Source organism: Pongo pygmaeus, chromosome 9 (genome assembly GCF_028885625.2).
Source record: "Pongo pygmaeus isolate AG05252 chromosome 9, NHGRI_mPonPyg2-v2.0_pri, whole genome shotgun sequence".
Lineage (NCBI taxonomy): Eukaryota > Metazoa > Chordata > Mammalia > Primates > Hominidae > Pongo > Pongo pygmaeus.
The window spans coordinates 62,774,462-62,792,288 of NC_072382.2; the positions used below are offsets into that span (position 1 = coordinate 62,774,462).

At 43.8% G+C, this 17,827-nt stretch overlaps 1 protein-coding gene across 16 annotated transcripts in view; it reads right to left on the bottom strand.

Moving 5' to 3' along the window:
• Positions 1-17,827, bottom strand: part of BMAL1 (basic helix-loop-helix ARNT like 1) — a 109,350-nt gene that overhangs the window by 13,243 nt on the left and 78,280 nt on the right. For 10 of the 16 annotated variants that reach the window (XM_054437412.2, XM_054437403.2, XM_054437404.2 and 7 more), the window contains 8 exons: positions 17,456-17,494; positions 17,137-17,178; positions 15,637-15,794; positions 13,802-13,881; positions 8,643-8,735; positions 7,447-7,564; positions 4,281-4,430; positions 1,660-1,906 (listed from right to left, as the gene is read on the bottom strand). In XM_054437412.2, the coding sequence (XP_054293387.1) occupies positions 1,660-1,906; positions 4,281-4,430; positions 7,447-7,564; positions 8,643-8,735; positions 13,802-13,881; positions 15,637-15,794; positions 17,137-17,178; positions 17,456-17,494 (927 nt within the window). The remainder of the gene's footprint in view (positions 1-1,659; positions 1,907-4,280; positions 4,431-7,446; positions 7,565-8,642; positions 8,736-13,801; positions 13,882-15,636; positions 15,795-17,136; positions 17,179-17,455; positions 17,495-17,827) is intronic. The other 6 variants (XM_063671145.1, XM_054437405.2, XM_054437399.2 and 3 more) reach the window with 1 other exon arrangement.

The following is a 17,827-nucleotide window of genomic DNA, read 5'->3' on the forward strand; positions in this document are numbered from 1 at the left end:
ATTTAAAGAAGAAAAAGCCATTCTGATGATTAATTGCAACTTTGCAATGGATAAACCCTGCTACAGCCTATGAGAGCAAGGTCAAAGCTGCAGGCAAAAGAACTGGATGGATTTTCAGAGGGCTCACTGTGTGGATCTTTCTCTCTTTTTTTCAGGCATCTGAATTTAATCAAGGCTATAAAAATAGAGGGAAACAAAGCAAAGCCTTTGTAAAGGGACTATTATCACAAAAAATCAAATCTGAGGGGGCTTTAAAAATGGCAACCAGTCGGGCACGGTGGGTCATGCCTGTCATCCCAGCACTTTGGGAGGCTGAGTTGGGCAGATTGTCTGAGCTCAGGAGTTCAAGATTAGCTTGGGCAACATGGCGAAACCCTGTCTCTACCAAAAACACAGAAAAATGAGCTGGGTATGGTGGCACACATCTATAGTCACAGCTACCTGGGAGGCTGAGGTGGGAGGAAGCTTGAGCCTGGGGGGTCAAGGCTGCAGTAAGCCAAGATCTCGCCACTGAACTCTAGCCTGGGTGACAGACTGAGATCCGTCTTTAAAAAAGGAACCACATTAATTAGATTAAAATGTGGTATAAATCTAAACCTCAGTGCAAGGCTTCTGGTTTTTGCTGCCTCCTTTTTATCAGGACAACCAAATGCCAGAAGCTGCAGCAGCTGAGGCCACAAGACAGCTGAGGCTGTCTCCTTTTCCAGCATGTTGTGGCTCTCTCTAGTAGCCAGAAAAATTATTAGCCTGTGCATATTCTGAGGGAAAGCAGTAGGCAGCAGTAAATTTGGGACCCTGGGTCCTTGGTCCAGGTCTATTACCAATTAGTTGTGACTCCTACAGGAGACCAGTCCCCAGGCTGGGCCTCTGTTCTTCATCCATAAAATAAGGAGGTTGGATTAGATCAACGCTGTCCAACAAGAATTTCTGTGATGATAGAAATGTTCTATGTCTGTGCCGTTAGCCACATGGGAGGCTACCATGGCCAACGAGTATTTTATTGGACAACTCAGGACTAAATAATTGCTTCCAAGTCCTAGATTCAAAAGAATTTCAATCACAATAATGGTTCTGGAACATTCCATAGATTCAGACAGCATGCTATCCCTGCTGTTTTTCTTTCAGCCGTGGACATCAAGGCACCCCACTTAATTGTCTCTATATGCCAAAGAATGACAGAAAAATCTCTGTATTTATGATGATATCCTATTGAATCGCATTTTTTAACAGAGACTCCCATCACTTGTCTCTTTGTTTTTTGAAACAGGGTCTCATTCTGTTGCCCAGGCGGAAGTGCAGTGGTGCAATCACAGCTCACTGCAGCCTTGACCTCCCGAGGCTCAGCTGATCCTCCTGCCTCAGCCTTCAGAGTAGATGGGACTACAGGTATGTGCCACCATGCCTGGCTAATTTTTGTATTTTTAGTTGAGACAGGGTTTTGCCATGTTGCCCAGGCTAGTCTCAAACTGCTGGGCTCAAGTGATCCACCCACCTTGGCCTCCCAAAGTGCTGGGATTTCAGGTGTGAGCCACTGCACCTAGCTTTGTTTCTTTCTTGATTCTTAGAAAAGCCAGCTGATGGCCCAGTCTTCTCTGCTTTTTAGATCAGGGTTGAAAATCCTCTACCTTCATTGCTCAAGGGTAGTATGTAGACTCTTACCTCTGGTCTACAAAAACAAACTTTCCATCTATTGCATGCCGAGAAACATATTCCATAGATTTCACCCTGATTTCCCCGTTCACTGGTTGTGGAACTACATGAGAATGCAGTCGTCCAATTGCGACGAGGCAGCTGAGGTTACACCCCTCATTGTCTGGTTCGTTGTCTTCATCCAGCCCCATCTTTGTGGGTGGCCAGCTTTTCAAATAGCCTGTGCTGTGGATTGTGCAGAAGCTTTTTCGATCTGCTGGAAAGCAAAGTTCGTGGTTAGTGTCAGCACTAGGTTTGGGTCATGGAGGTGTACACGGCCGATGGTGGGGTGGGACGTAGGTAGGGAGTCAAAAAATAAAAAAAATCAAGGCTTCACTCTCCAGAAGTGAGCATCTAATGAAAGGGGCAGATGGAAAGAAAAACAAAAAACTGTCATCCAGTGTCAGAATGCTTAAATAGGGCCAGTTATACCATGGGCATTCATTACATACACCAAGGAAGGAATATCTAACTCTTCCTGGGGAGAGGAAGGCTCCCCCAAAAAACCAGTGGAGGAGGTGGATCAAGAAGGATGAGCAGTGGCTGAGGGACTAGAATGTATAAAGGCTGAGGACGTACAAAGGCACAGAGGCACAGCCTATATAGGAAATGGCCAAGAGCTCCGTGTGGGTGAAGTGAAATTGGAGGTACTGGGAGTGAGGGGCAAATTGGAAAGGCTGGTTGGGGGAAGATTAAAAGGGCCTTGGATTACTTGCTAACCAATATGTTAGTCTATTTTTTTAAGGCAGGAGATGGAGAGCATCTACAGGTATTTAAGTGCAGAAACAGCAAAATCAAATTGTGGTTTGGATGCTGTAAGGAGCAGAGTGACATGTGAACTGGAAGAGAGTAGAAAACAGAAGTAGGAAGGCTGGTTCAGGGACCAGTGGCTATAATACAGCAAGAGATTAGGAGGACTGAACTATGGCAGTGCAGTGAAGATGAGAGGGAGCAGAGAAAGGAAGCAGGAGAAATTTCTGAGATCAAACTGTTGGGATTTGCTACGAATATCAGGCTTAAGGGAAAGAAACAAATGAAGATGACTCCAACTTTTCTGGATTGGGTGGTTGCTGGTGTCATTCACTGACTCAGAGAAGAAAGAAAACAGACTAGAAGAGAGAGAGAGAAAAAAAATATTTCAATTTGGGACACATTAAATGTGGAGCACCTATAGACTTCACCAACAAGCAAACCACTATGGAGTGTCTGCCAAGCATGGAGTCTGTGCTGGTTACTGGAATAGAGTGAAAAACAAATCAGACATGCCCTTGTAGAGTTTACAGCCTAGTGGGGGAGACAGACTTTAAACAAATAATCGCACAAATAACTATATAACAGCAAGTATAAGAAAGCACTAGAAAGCAAACCAGCAGGGTGCTATAAGACATAAGGCAGTCTGAGGTTGGAGAGAGCCATGTGAAGGGAGCTCATGGGGAGAAAGAAGAAATTCCAACCAGGAAGCGACAGCATGTGCAGAAGCATTGCCCAGAAGAGGCTTGAGGCATCAAAGGAAGTCAACATGGCTCACATGTGCTTAGTGGCAGGGTTGGGGGCTGCATGGTCACATTAAATATTTTGAGCTTTTCTTCAAGAGCAATGGGGAACACCGAAGGGTTTTTAAAAGGGCACTGATAAAAAGATCATCCTGGCTGCTGTGTTGGGGGTGGGGAGCATGTGGGTCTACCCTTTGAGACCTGGTGAGAGTTGGGGGCAGCCTGGAGCTGAGTGACAGTAGGCAGCATGGAAAGGGACAAACATTTCAGAGAACTTTTGCAGATGGGACTCATTGTGGCAGGACTTCATAACTAACGGGATTGAGGAGTGGGGTGGTGAAGCAGAAGTGAGGGTGCCTCCCCGGCTTCTAGCATGAGCAGCCAGCTGGATGGCAGTGCCATTTATGCTGGAGGAGAGGCTCAGGTGATTACTTCGGCACGTATCCTGTTGGAGATTCCCCTGAGATATCCAAGCAGGTTGATTTAGTAAGCAGTACATTTATGAATCTGGAGTTCAAAAGACAAGTCTAGGCTGGAAATATGAATGTGGAAGTTGTAGATGACGTGACCTACAGAGAGAGACTGCAGACAGAGAAGGAGCCCAGGACAGAGAGGGACAGCCAGCAAAGGGGCCAGCAAGAGAGCCTGTAGCAGCAGGGGGTCGGGGAGGAGGAAGAAGAATATGGTTTCATGGAATCCAAGGGAAGAGAACACTTCAAGAAGGAAGACAAAGGAAAAGTGTTCATTGCATTTAACAACATGAAGGTCATGGTGAGCTCAGAGTAATTTTGGTGGACTGGTGGATGTTCATAAGGCAGTTAGGATTGTGGCTGAGAGTATTCTTCCTCAATCACGTTAAAAGAAACACAATTTAAACAGAGGAGGCCTCTCCACAAATCTTTGCCATCAGGCTTTTCAGCTCTCTGCTCTGCTCCCAACTGCCCTACACATAGGGAGGACTGCAGGGTCCTGTCTGCAGTCCTAGGACCTGCCACTCTGGCCAGCCAGAAACCACTGAACCAATGCCCAGCTGAGAGCTCCACTGTAGAAAGCATGCTTCATCTGTCACAGAGTTTTAATGGACTGTTAAATTGTTACCTTTTTTCTTTGAGCAGGTAGAGGGGAAGTCCTTGTCTTCAACCTTTACTGAAGGCCTGTTACACTTCATCCTACAGAAGAAAGAACGTCGTGCTCCAGAACATAATCGAGATGGCCCAGGGGTTATATCTGTTTTAACTGGAAGTCCAGCTGCAAATCAATACACAAAATGTGATAAACTGAGAGCAGTGTTGTCTGTCAGGAGGGGGAGTGTGACCTTGAGCAAAGCCTTTTCTTGCCTGCCTCACTGTTTTATAATGATGACATGAGACAAATATCTCCCAAGTTTAGGCTTTAACAGATGCAGCATGGATAGGTGTGTTGTCAGTCTGGAAATGTTTATAAATCACATAGAGTGTGCTACTAAATAAATGGATTAGGTACTCTGGGGATGAAAAGAAATATAGTATGGTGTTCTTGCCCAATAGAAGCTTATGGCTGACAAAGGGCAAATGGAGGTGCACCAAGAAAAGATTAATAATAGGACAGGGTGATGTATGATTAGTGCCAAATAAATGGCAAAGACAACCTGTGCTTCCCAGAGGAGAAGGAACTTGGGCTGGCACTGAAGGATGGGTAGGATATGGATATTGGGAAGGAAAGGTGGGAGCAGGACTGCCTTAAGTTCTCAACCTGGCTTGTAGGCCAGAATCCCCTGGATGCATGATCAACCTACAGATTCCTGGACCCCATTCTAGATCTGTGCTGTCCAATGCATTAGCCACTAGCTGCATGCAGTTACTAAGCACTTGAAATGTGGCTTTTCTGAATTGAAATGTGCTGTAAGTGTGAAACACACACAGGATTTCAAAGACAGTATAGAAAAATAAAATAATGTGAACGAACTTATTAGTTGTTTATAATTATTACATGCTGAAATATTTTGGAGTTAATTTTACATTTATTTTTATTTTTTAAAATCTGGCTACCAGAAAATATGAAATTACATATGTGGCTCATATTTGTGGTTTGCATTATGTTTCTATTGGACTGTGCTGTCTGGAAAAACCAAATTAGAATCTCTGGGGGTGGAGCATGACTATGTTGAAAAGCTCCCAGGTGATTCTGAGGTGCACACCTCCTTACCAAACACTGGCTAGGTGTCAGTACAGAAGCCGAGGGAAAACATACCCATGGCCATCATGCGAGCAAGTGTGCCGAGGAATGGCCACTGCCCAGGGCTCCTTCTGGGCTTCCTCCCATCCCATCTACCTCCCACATTGCCAGCTCTGCGATCTCCCCTAGAATGCCAATCTGAGCCCGCCCCGCCCAACTCAGAGCTCTTCACTGTGTCCCCACAGAACAAATGGTCTTCATGGTTCAGCCCTTCCCCTCCCTGCACGTTTTGTCCAATAGCACCAAGCAAGCCACGTGGCTCCACACCCCTGCACCTGTCCACAGATTGTTTCCTCTTCTCTCTTCCTCCCTTCATTACCTGGCAAACATTAATTCATCTTTTCAAACCCACCTCGGTTGTCATCTACTCAGTGATGCCTGTCCTTGCGCCCACATGAGAATTAATCATCCGTTCTCTATGCCTGGCACTATTTCTATGGCTGTACCTATTACTATGCAGGGTGCTGTCTGTCTCATTTCTCTGACTATATGCTAAGAGCCTCAAAGGCAAGGCCCAAATGCCATTCATATTTTTCTCCTAAGGTCACTAAAAAAAGCCAAGGCTAGACTATAAAGAACAACAGATACCAAAGTCTGCATTTTACTGTTAGGAACAACAGGAGTGCTGTAATGAAAGAGATGATTTGAAGGAGATTCCTCTGGTGGTATTTCTTTCCAGGGATTAACATGGACAGCTTGGGAGCAAGACATTAGTTAGGCCATGACTGCACTGGGCCAAGGTGAATGCAACACTGATACTGTTCTTACTATGTGCTAGGAACTGTTCTGCCTGCTTTATATACATTAACACTTTCAATCCTCACAACATTAACACTTTCAATCCTCACAACCACCCAATGAAATAGGTACTCTTTCATAAATGAGAAAACTGAGACAGAGAGAGGTTAAGTAACTTGCTCAAGGTCACACAGCTAGTGAATGGTGGAGCCAGAATGAGCCCAGTAATCTCCCTTGTGTTCTCATTCCTTTTTTTTTTTTTTTTTTTGAGACAGAGTCTTGCTCTGTCACCCAGGCTGGAGTGCAGTGGTACAATCTCAGCTCACTGCAATCCCCGCCTCCTGGATTCAAGAAACTCTCCTGCCTCAGCCTCCCAAGTAGCTGGGATTACAGGCATGCACCACCACACCTGGCTAATTTTTGTATTATTAGTAGAGACGGGGTTTTGCCATGTTGGCCAGGTTGGTTGCAAACCCCTGACCTCAAGAGATCCACCTGCCTCAGCCTCCCAAGTAGCTGGGATTACAGGCACGCACCACCACACCTGGCTAATTTTTGTATTATTAGTAGAGACGGGGTTTTGCCATGTTGGCCAGGTTGGTTGCAAACCCCTGACCTCAAGAGATCCACCTGCCTCAGCCTCCCAAAGTGCTGGGATTACAGGTGTGAGCCATCGCGCCCAGCCAGAGTCCTCATTCTTAACTGTAGGAGTGCACAGCCTCCCACAGGACTAAAGTAGATGACAGCTACTGGGGCCTTGCACAGGAGTGTGTGCAGTAGCAGGAAGCTGGGGACAGAGGAGGCGATGTGAATGGTAGTTCCACTACTGCAAGAAGAAAGCCAGGTAGGGGAGCCAACCTAAGGAGGAACACTTTGGTTGAAGAAACACCATATTTATAGTTGACGTTTTCTTACTTTTATGAGGCTGCCTGTGTGCAACTCAGGTAAATAGAGCCCATTTGTTCTGGGAGAACAAATCAAACTTAGCCCTTTAAACTCAGGAGCATACAACTGGGATTTTCTAGATTCTGAAAGAAAAAAGAAAAGTCTAAAAATCAGAAAGAATCCAATCTAAATAGCTCTTCTTTTCAATAAATTTGGACATTGAGATTTTTTTCTTTTTATGTAAAAGAAACCCAAAAGAACATAAATAATTCCATTTAGCCAAAGATAGCTCTGGTGCCCCAGAAAGAGGACAGAGAAGTAGGACTGGAAAGGCTGAGCCCATCACACACACCCGCCCTCTGCTCACTCAGGGTTGGCTGCCTGTGAGTGGGCTGCTGAGGAAATGCGAGGCCTTTCTGGTACTCACTTTTTGCATCTATGAGCCGCTCCCGGGGTGCGGTGTCGGAGGAGGAGAGCTGCTCCTTGACTTTGGCGATATCTTTAGGATGCAGGTAGTCAAACAAACTCTGACCAATCAGATCATTCTGTGGAGATGAAATGTTAAATGTGACAAGTCAACTGCATGCAGAAAATCAATTATGCAACAAGTAAGCGCACACAGTCTGCATGTTGCCTTTGTGTTTTTGTGCATGAGACCTCAAACTTTTCCTATGTGAACCTGTACATATGTCCAACCACTTTGCCTAGACACCAGGAAGGAGGCATCTGGAGGTTGATTTTGATAACATGACGGGAAAACCCTCAATTATATAAATAGTTTATGCTCTTCTAAGGCAATAATCTTGGAATTCCCCTGTAAGACCTCAGAAGGCGGAAGATAGGGGTGGGCTCTGATTCCAGGTCTGCTGTTCAGCCTCTCTGTTCTCAAGCAAGTCATGAATATCATATGCTTCAGTCATCTTGTCTATTAACAGAGATAACAGCAACTTCCTCCATAACTTTGCTCTGAGACTAAAAAGAGCAGAAATCTTTGGAAAAATTAAATTTACATTAATTCTAATTTACATAAATGTCATTTTGATTCTTCAAGTCTTCTGCCTACCAAGCTTCCATGCAAATACCAGTGTGTGAGTGAATGAATAAATGAATAAAAACTCTGGGGGACATAATAGGTGAAAAGTTCTCTTCTAGAAGCGTTTATAAATGTTACTCTTATTTGATCCTATAGGTTATCATCATCAATTTTTAGAGTAAACTGAGGTTCAATAGAGCTAAGAAGTGACACAGCACTGCAAACACAGTATGGAGTGGATTTCCAAGTGACGTATTCTCTGGTATTGTGTTAACCTGCCTACCTGTCTCCCTTGTCAGATAGCCTCTTACCCTCTGTCCTCACCACATATTGTGGGATATTTATTTTGCAGCAATAGAAGAAAGCCATAATGCTATCAATCAGATCAGAGTCGGATCTTTCAATGGGGGGAATATGGAACATATTACAAGATTGTTCTAAGTCTAAATTATCTGTTAAGAAGTTAAGAATTTTCTGGAAGAAGTTCACATGTGACTTGTATACTATAATTATTCTGACAAAATTGAGTGACACTTCTGACTTCTGACTGCTGTGAGGCTGCCCACCACCAACAGGAGCATGAACAATACCTGGCTGTAGTTGAGGATCTTGAAGACAGACTCTGAGACAAAGAGTATCTTCCCTCGGTCACATCCTACGACAAACAAAAATCCATCTGCTGCCTAATCAGGAGAAATGGATAATCAATTTCTCATACTTTAGGAAACATAATTTGTAATCAGCCTGATAACAAAGAGAGGATGTGCTTTCTAAGCATCCAAAGCACAGGAACACTCACTAACAGTTTCAGTGATATCCTGAGTGCAGGATACTGAAAACAAATGTCTCTGAAGAACTGTAAGATTGTGTGTGTGTGTGTGTGTGTGTGTGTGTATGTGTGTGTGTGTGTGTTTCTACATATCATCTAATTATTATAGGAAGAAAGTCCAATTAAAGTAAGTTCTATTTCAAAGCAGAATTCAGCTTGCACGTGTTCTTTTGAAGGTATCATGGTCCAGAGAATCATATTTCATTGCTCTGATTATAACAACTCTATGGAGAGTCAGAGAATCTGAGATTTGGAAGGACTCTTGAAGAATCCCCTCTCCAACATCTCAGCCACCATCTGCCTTCAACTTGAAAACCTCCATGTACAGGGAGCTCTCTAAAACAGTGGTTCTCAACATTTGGAATAGTGTTTTTTATTTTTGTTTTTATGCTGATGGTCTGGCGTGGGGCTGACCACTGGGGTATTTTTAAACCCATCCCACTTCCACGTTAATGTGATTCTAATGTACACAGGGCTGAGAACTACTACTCTCAAATGTTATCCCTCCATCCAGGGCTGGACTATTTGCATTCCAAGTGAGACAAGAAAAGCAAAACTCCCCCCTTAGATTCTTCTTACCCCTTCTTCAGTTTAAATACAGGAAAAAATCTAAATGTTCCAATAAAGCCAGCCAGCCATTAAGATAGGACAACATTTGGTAAAGAGACTGAAGCAGGTAAATACCCAAGCTATAGTGCCTGAGAGCTTGGGCTGTGTGAATCCCACCTACTGCCTTCCAGACATACAACCACTTAACTCCTGCTGGGGTCTTCCGGTGACAAGGAGGGTGTGCCCCACTCTGTCATGCCCTTGCTGTTATGACTCAGCCCTCCCTGGTTCTAATACACAGTGGGCTAGTTTCTCACCCTATTCACTGGTCCTTAATCTGTTCTTTGGAAAAATACAAGGAAACTCTGTTCTCTTTTTCCACAAAAGGGCCTTCATGATGTAGTTTAATTCAAAGAACTAGGAAATGAATTAATGTGCCAGAAGGTAAAAGAATGGTGCATGTACTTGTGCTGGGACAGAAGAAATGAGAGGGGAACAGAATCACTGTTGCCTAAGACCTTGGCAGGCTACTCAGCCAGAAGGAAGCTGGGGAGGATCCTTTCCTAAGTTAGGTCCCTAAGCTGGCCCAGGGGCAAGGGATGACAGTGAGGGGGAAGTAACTTTCCAAGCACCATCTGCTGGAGCCTCATTCTGTCAACAAATAGGGTATTAATAACTTCCTCCTTTGCCTTGCAGATAATCTCATATCTCATAGAAGTGTTTTTGAGGCTTTTCATTGATGTGGCAATGTGGCTTGAAAGGTACCTGGACAGAAGGGAACTGTGACACCCTGGAGGTAATGCTGGGCAGGGTCAGGCCTGAACCGACAACACGAGTAAAGCTATTTCAATACTCCAGGGGAAAGCCAGCAGGTTCCAAAGCAGTGAATGCATCAGCGAGGGGAGGCTCTGGACATTCCAACTCCACACCACCCTGGCCAGCAGACCATCTGTGAAGGAGCCGGGCCCAAAGGACAGCTAAAGAGCAGAAGCTGTGAGAACACTACCAGCACCACAGAGCCACAGGGCCAGCCAGTGGCAGGGTCACTCTTGGGAAGACGGTGCTGGTTAATAAATGACACAGAGGCCCTGGTACGGTCTGCCTAGTTTTCAAAACATGGGGAAGTAGACTAATGTAGACATTGTAAACTGATACAGTTGACTGATCCCTGACATACACTTTATTAAAGATGTTTTGAAAGCACTTAATAAAGAAAGCAGTTTGTCCATTTTGCATTGCTGAGGAAAAGCAGAAGTCCAGCTCCTGCAGCCAAACTGTCTGAACATCATCTGAGTGGACCTGGCTTTCTGTTGAAGCAAGTCCCTGGAACTGGGACCGTGGAAGTGATAAGGGATTGGACAGTATTTCACAGCCACTGACACGTGCCAGAGAGGTGACAAAAGCTTCATCAGGCAAGAGAGATCACTCTTGAGTGCTGCATAAAACAAGGGAGTAGAAAGGACAAGCCCAACATGAAGTATTTAGCTGAGATAGCATTATAATCCTTGTTCCATACCCTGGTAAGTATGGGTATCTGATAGAAAATTATTAAGAAAAGCAGCAACAAGAAAACGATTAAGCATGTGTCATTGCAAAAGGAGCTTGTTTTATTTATTTTTAAATTTGTCCATCCACGACTCTGCTTGATAATTATTTTACATATATATATATATATGAAATAAAGACATAGATTCTTTTTCTTAAAATAATCAAGCCTGTACCCCAGCCTAAAATGTCATTGATTTGGATGTTCCTAGAACAATGCCAAGCCTCTAGTAAGTACACAAAAGGGTTTGTTGAATTCATGAATACGCAAGAATGAAAGGCATAGAGGCACGCCTATCACATCTACAGCTGCAGATCTGTTACTAGTATGGGAATCAGGACCAGTTACATAATTTGTGGGGCCCAGTACAAAATGAAAATGCAGGGATCCTTGTTTAAAAATTACATTTTCAAGATGGTGACAGGGCATTAAACAAAGCATGGGGCCTTGTGAAACTGCAGAGGTCGCATGCCCATGAAGCTGGCACCGATAGCAGCTCTCGAGATGCTACAGACATCGGTCATATTTTAACCTCAGCAAATCCTCTCTGAGAACACGGACATCTTTATGAAAAGGATGGAGAGGTGGGCAGAGTTGGGTGTTTGAATAACTGTGTCCTGAGAGTGGTAACCAAAAGACTATCACTCACTTGATCGGGAGCCTGGTCCCACCCTAAAGTGTTTGTCATTGATTTGGATGTTCCTAGAACAATGCCATGCATCTAGTAAGTATACAAAAATGTTTGTTGAATTTATGAATAAACAAGGATGAAAGGCACAGAGGCATGTATTGGATCTACAAGTCACACAAAGATTCCAAGGGTCACTAATGACAAGCTGGACTGTGGGGCCATTCAACAAACAGGTTTTGACAGAAATGAAAGAGAAGCCCTATCTTAAGTTCAAATAAGCACCTATACAAGATGTAAAAAACCTGACCTAACAATAATTCACATTCAGGAGAGAAGGGGAAGGAGGCAGTACTGCAGCTGCCCCAAATGATGTGGTACTAATCAGATGGCTTTTTTGGCAAGGAAGGCACTAGCCCCATTCAACCTCAGGCCAATCAGACCACAGTTGAAGCGCTATATTGGGAGTCACTTCTGGAAGGAATCGAGCAAATGCATGTGGCTCTGGAAAGTGTGTGTGGCAAACACTGTTGGGGAAGCCAATTCCCAACACCATTCCCAGGCCCCTTCTCTCTTGCCTGTCTCCACCAGGGAGGCTGGAAAATCTATGAACACTTGTTTCTGCACCCTGCCCTGCAGCTAGGCATGACCAAGTGACACACTTTTGAATAAGCTGAAGTCCACTATTGAGTTTTCAGGAAGGTGTATCCTTTCTTGATAAAAAGGACAGCCAGACTAGAGCTTCATTTACCCCTATTTTTACAGTGGGTCTGGCTACTTAGACCTGGCAGAGGTACCTGGCTACATTAAGGAAACAAGCTAGCATGCTAGCTTGGTGTGGTTGAGTGTAAAGACAGAAAGAACCTGGTTCCTATTGACCTCATTGAACCACTGCAGCAACCACACATAACCTACTCCAGACCAGTTATACTTGAGATATGAAACTCTATTTATTCATCGGGTCTTCTGGTCCTTGCAGGTGAATGCTTTCCAATTTGAGATAGCACGTCATGAGGAGATAAATAGAGAATGCTGGAGTGAGCAGACAGGCCAGGCTTACAGAGAGCTGAAAATGGATAGTGATGATGCAGAATTCCAGATGGACTACCCTCTACTCTAGGGCTTTGCAAACTTCTGCTCAAAGATGGGTAGAAAGATTCTTTTGGCTGTGCAGGTAAGGTCAGCCCTGACTTTGTGGGAGGTGGAAGCAGGTATCCTTCCTTTTGGTTACATTTTTCTATTCTTCTGTTTACAATTTGCAACAACACGTTTCTGAATCCAGTTTCTTTCCCTTCAATTCCCAAGTTAATCTCACTTTACCTAGTAACACAACTTAGAGCCTTGTGCCAACCTAATTCTGCGTGGAAGACAACAGGTTCCCACAGTGCCACCTCAACCATCTCCCAGCAGAGACTTAGCAAGACAGAGAGAGCACTCAAGTCAACCAGGTGAAAGCATGTATCTCTTGCATTTATTTTTCTTTTTTGGACCACTAGTCTTTGAAAGTTTGTTTGTTTTTTGAGACAGAGTCTCACTCTGTTGCCCAAGCTGGAGTGCAGTGGCGTGATCTCAGCTTACCGCAACCTCCACCTCCCAGGTTCAAGCAATTCTCATGTCTCAGCCTCCCAAGAAGGCGCCTGCCATCACACCCAGCTAATTTTTATATATTTAGTAGAGACAGGGTTTCAACATGTTGGCCATGCTGGTCTCAAACTCGACCTCAGGTGATCTGCCCGTCTTGGCCTCTCAAAGTGCTGGGATTATAGGCATGAGCCACAGTTTTGTTATTTGATGAGACTTTGGTGTAAAGATTTAGGTGGACTTTTTTGTGCTAGTGGTTAAATCAGGTGAAGAGAAATTCTCAATTGTTGTTGGTTTCAGTCCCTTCCTAAAATCTTCATGCAGAAATGTGATTCTTAAATCCCTCTTATTTTTAACAAATCCTGACTCTTCTGATTTTAAATTGCAGTGGCATAGACCTTCCATTTTTGTCTAGACGAGGTTAAAAGGGGAGGAGAATGGTTTTGTGGAAGAAATGTGCAGCCTGTCCAAACAGTAAGATAAAGGGAGGGACCCGAGAGAGGAAGCAGGCCTAAAAAAAAAGCTCAGTGTTGAAACATCAAATTCCCACATGCTGGTACTTACTTGAAAATTTATAAAAACAAACATTGTAAAACAATCCCATAACTGAACATACCCTGAGAATGAGGTGTTTCAATTCATCGTCTGATAGAAAAGTTGGTTTGTAGTTTGCTTCTGTGTATGGATTGGTGGCACCTTAGGGGGAAAAAGAGAAAGAATTGGTATACTTGATATTCAGAAAATGTCTCATTCTAACTTGCTGCCTCAAACCTTCTGTAAGTGGCCTATTCCCTACGACCTGGTATTTAAATTTTATTGTTTAGGCCTTAACTGAGATGAGCCTAGATCTGGCTTTGGACAGAATCCTGTAAGCCAAAGAGAATTCCTTGGAAAAGAGAACACTGTTACCCACAGGAGACCTAACAAGCCTGTTTTTCTCATTACAGGGAAAACCAAGAGATGATAGAAGGAAGTTTAACAATCTGCTTCTAAGAAAGAAGGCAGCTCTGGAAGTAAACTGGTAGAGGCTCCTCAGAGAGTTCCCTCCTCCTAAGATCTATATTAAATGGGTTGTCTGATAGTCCTTCGAATCACAACTCTAAATGTTCTTGGGAAACCATCCAGTCTGCCAGGCCCTGAGTAAATATATTGTGGAAGGCATTTAATGTGAGTTCCTCTTCATCAGGGGTGAGTTAAACGAGCGTGGCAATGTGGAGGAATGCATTGCTTCAGTCAATGCAGCTCTCACTCCCAGGACTGAAAGGGGACAAAACTTAGGTTTAAAAGGCTGTCAATCTGGCATTTTTCAGGAGAACAATCACTTAACAGAGAAAAATGCCAGCAGTAAATGATTTGGAGTCTGTAGAATAGCGAGTAGAATAGTGAAGGAATAAAAGGAAATGGATCTGTAACAATTCAAAGTACCATGGGGAGGGAAGGAGACAGGACGTGTTGCAACCATCCTATTGATCCCTATCCCTGCTCTTTATTGTAACTTGAGATTTGCCACTTTTTTCCAATTTAATAGAAATTAGTTTATAATAATTTAACCCATGTTATCTTTGCTAATATGAATTTTTAAATGCCATTCTCCCAGCACAGGATACAAGATTTATATTTTTGGGTAATGATCTAAAATCAGACAAAACCAGCTACTTCTTATTTCTGGTGGCTTTGTGCAAATATAAAAAGATGCAATTCTTCTACCACACAGGTCAGAGATCTGACTGAGCACCCACTTTCCAATTTCCTCCAAAAGTCCAAGACTAGCTATGGAAAATTCCAGGAACAGCATTCACTAAAATGCCTGATATATTTCAGATTTCTCTTGTGGTTTGGATAAGTCACTTCCACTTTTCTGCCTCTGTTTTCTCACCCTCCCCACACTCAGAAAAGAAGGAAAATACTGCCTCCCTCACAAAGAGTGGATCTGGTTCGGGAAAATTCCAGGAAGATGAAAATATCTTCAGTGTTCATTCCTGACAACAAAATGTCGCGAGAACCCGCAACCCGTGACTCACTTTTCAAAGGAACCATGATGAATTTTCATCTTTAAACTGACTTTTCTGTGTCACTGTGTGCACCTACATTTCTGCATGTTATAATTGTAAGGATGGGATCCAGGCACAAACATAGGCAAGATGTGAGACATCAGAGCAGTATCATCTCTGATAGGCACATAGCCTGATTACATGCATATACAGAGACGTGCAAAGCACATAGTTTCTATGCTCTGAGAATGTGTGACTGCAAAATTGCATGTCAAAACTCACATAAGCTCAATAATCACTTCATTTGGCATCACGGCTGTTGCTGAAGAGTAAAGGCATACTACTCAAGGCTACATAATTGCAAGTAATAAACATCTGCCTTAGGGACAGGAACATTCTAGGCAAGGGTGGTAAAATTTGTGGGCAAGGACATAAAGGACAATAGAGCCCAGGGTCTCACCTCTTAATGTTTTCATGTGCTGAACAGCCATCCTTAGCACAGTAAGTTTATCTAATTTCCTGGACATTGCGTTGCATGTTGGTACCAAAGAAGCCAATTCATCTATAAAACTGTTCATTTTATCCCGACGCCGCTTTTCAATCTGACTGTGAGCTTCCCTGAACAACAATATGAAAAACGATTTCTTATAAAATGCAACCAAGCATCAAGAAAAGATGACAAAAATAAATGAGTTGTAACTGTTTTCAATGTTCATCTGACAAGGCAAATTTAGAATTTGCAGAATGTTTAAAATTAGACTTTTCTACTAAAGTCTCCAAGAAAATGGTCTCACTGCCAGGTCAGTATTAGTTTTTTTATGTTTACCTCATCTTTAGAATTCAGGAGAAAAGCTACAAAAATTGTCTCTTCAGAGTAAACTGAATTGTTCATTTCTCCTAGTTTCTTTTCCTCTCAGCCTTTGTAAAATTGGATTTTGAAATGGGGGTGAAAGGAAAGAGAAGGGAGGTGGTGGCTTCATAGCACAGAGCATCCAGAGCCCCGTGGGCTGTCCCTGAGGTCTGTGAGGAGCCCGCTGTGTGGCCGTGTGACCTGGGCAGGGCACCAATTCTTTCCAGTCACAGCCTCACTGACTAGGGCACCCAGTAACCAACGCCGTCATCCTTGGATCAAAACCAGGACCCCACCTAGGTGCAGCAGATGCTACATCTGTCCCCAGGAGCCTCCTCTGAGAAATGTCACACTCCTCCCGCTAAGGCAGGGTCACACTGACTGATGTGCACCTGCCGTTGGTGATGGTCCTCCTAAGGAGGTGCAGCAACTATGGAAATGTAGTTTGCTGCAGCTGCCGCAGATATAGAGCCATGGGAGCTCCTGCCAAGGCTGGCCTCCGAGGGAAGAGCTTGAAGCCTTAGGGCAGCCAATTTCTGCAGCCCCCTGTATCAGTCTGTCATGACGCAGCCTCAGAACACAGCCTGGTTCTAACAGCAGAAGAACTGAGGACCCAATGGGAAGAGGTCAGCAAGTGTGGCTGGAGGCAGGAAAGACCCAGGCAGAGAATCTACTCGAGACACCGAGCGTGCCCCATGTGGTGCATTCAGTTGTAACTCGCAGTGCAATAGGGGCCCCTGTCAGAAGTGAGTCCCAGCCTGGGAACCAAATCACTGAGCCATGTCTCCTGCGGAGGGCGCTCCAGTCAGGAAGACGTTCTCTGCTGAAGACTGGGGAAAAACTTGAGCCTTGATTGATTTCTGCTACCTTCAAATCCACTTCAGGTTAAAGGTGCTTAGACAGCAAAGAGTAAAGGCCAGCCCAGTATGGAGAGCACGGAGGGCAGAAGGCCACCTTGGCCAAGGCCCACTACCTGCCTATTCCCTAAGGAGGTGACAGTGCCCAACAGGACTCTTAGACAGACAGGAGCAAACATGCAGAGCCTCCTCAGCTGCTCTCTAAGCAACCAGAACTAGGACGCTTTGTAGACAAAATGAGGTCCAACCTTACCTTGCATTTTTTATCCTTCCTTGGTGTTCTGTATATTCTAACCTGGGGGGAGGAAAAAGCAAAAGATAAAAACATAATTCTCTGGAGATGAATGGCAAAGTTACACATTGCTGTTTTCTTCTGCCTAATCCTGTCATCTCTCTGCAGACACACAAGGGGACTGGGGGTTGGAGGGACACAGTGTGAGCCCACAGGCTCACGGCCTCCTTGCTCATCTCCAGTTGAGGACATGGGTGCTGCCCCAAGTAATAGAATGTGTAACAGTGCAAAGAAAATGGCTATAAGGATGCTGAAGTTTAAATTACTAGGTTCATGGTACCTTCCATGAGGGTCATCTTTGTCTGTGTCCATGCTTTCTCTGAAAAAACAAAAGAGAATGTGACTGCATGTTAATAAAGACATACAGAAGAGCTTCTTATCATAAGACAGAAGGCTCTCATTTATCCAGAAACCAAACAATCATAAAGCTCGAACGGCCACAGTATCAATTAATGATGTATAATAAGGGTAAAACAAACAAATGAAAATTAACTTGAACTTACTATAAAACCTGGACCAGCTTCTCAGGTTATCAAACAAAAGTTATCATCTCAAAAGAGTTTGTGTGTTAACATATATTTTACCATATTCTGATTGTTTGAAAATTGGGAATATGTAGTGTTTATAAAAATGCTTAGTTAACCATAGGATT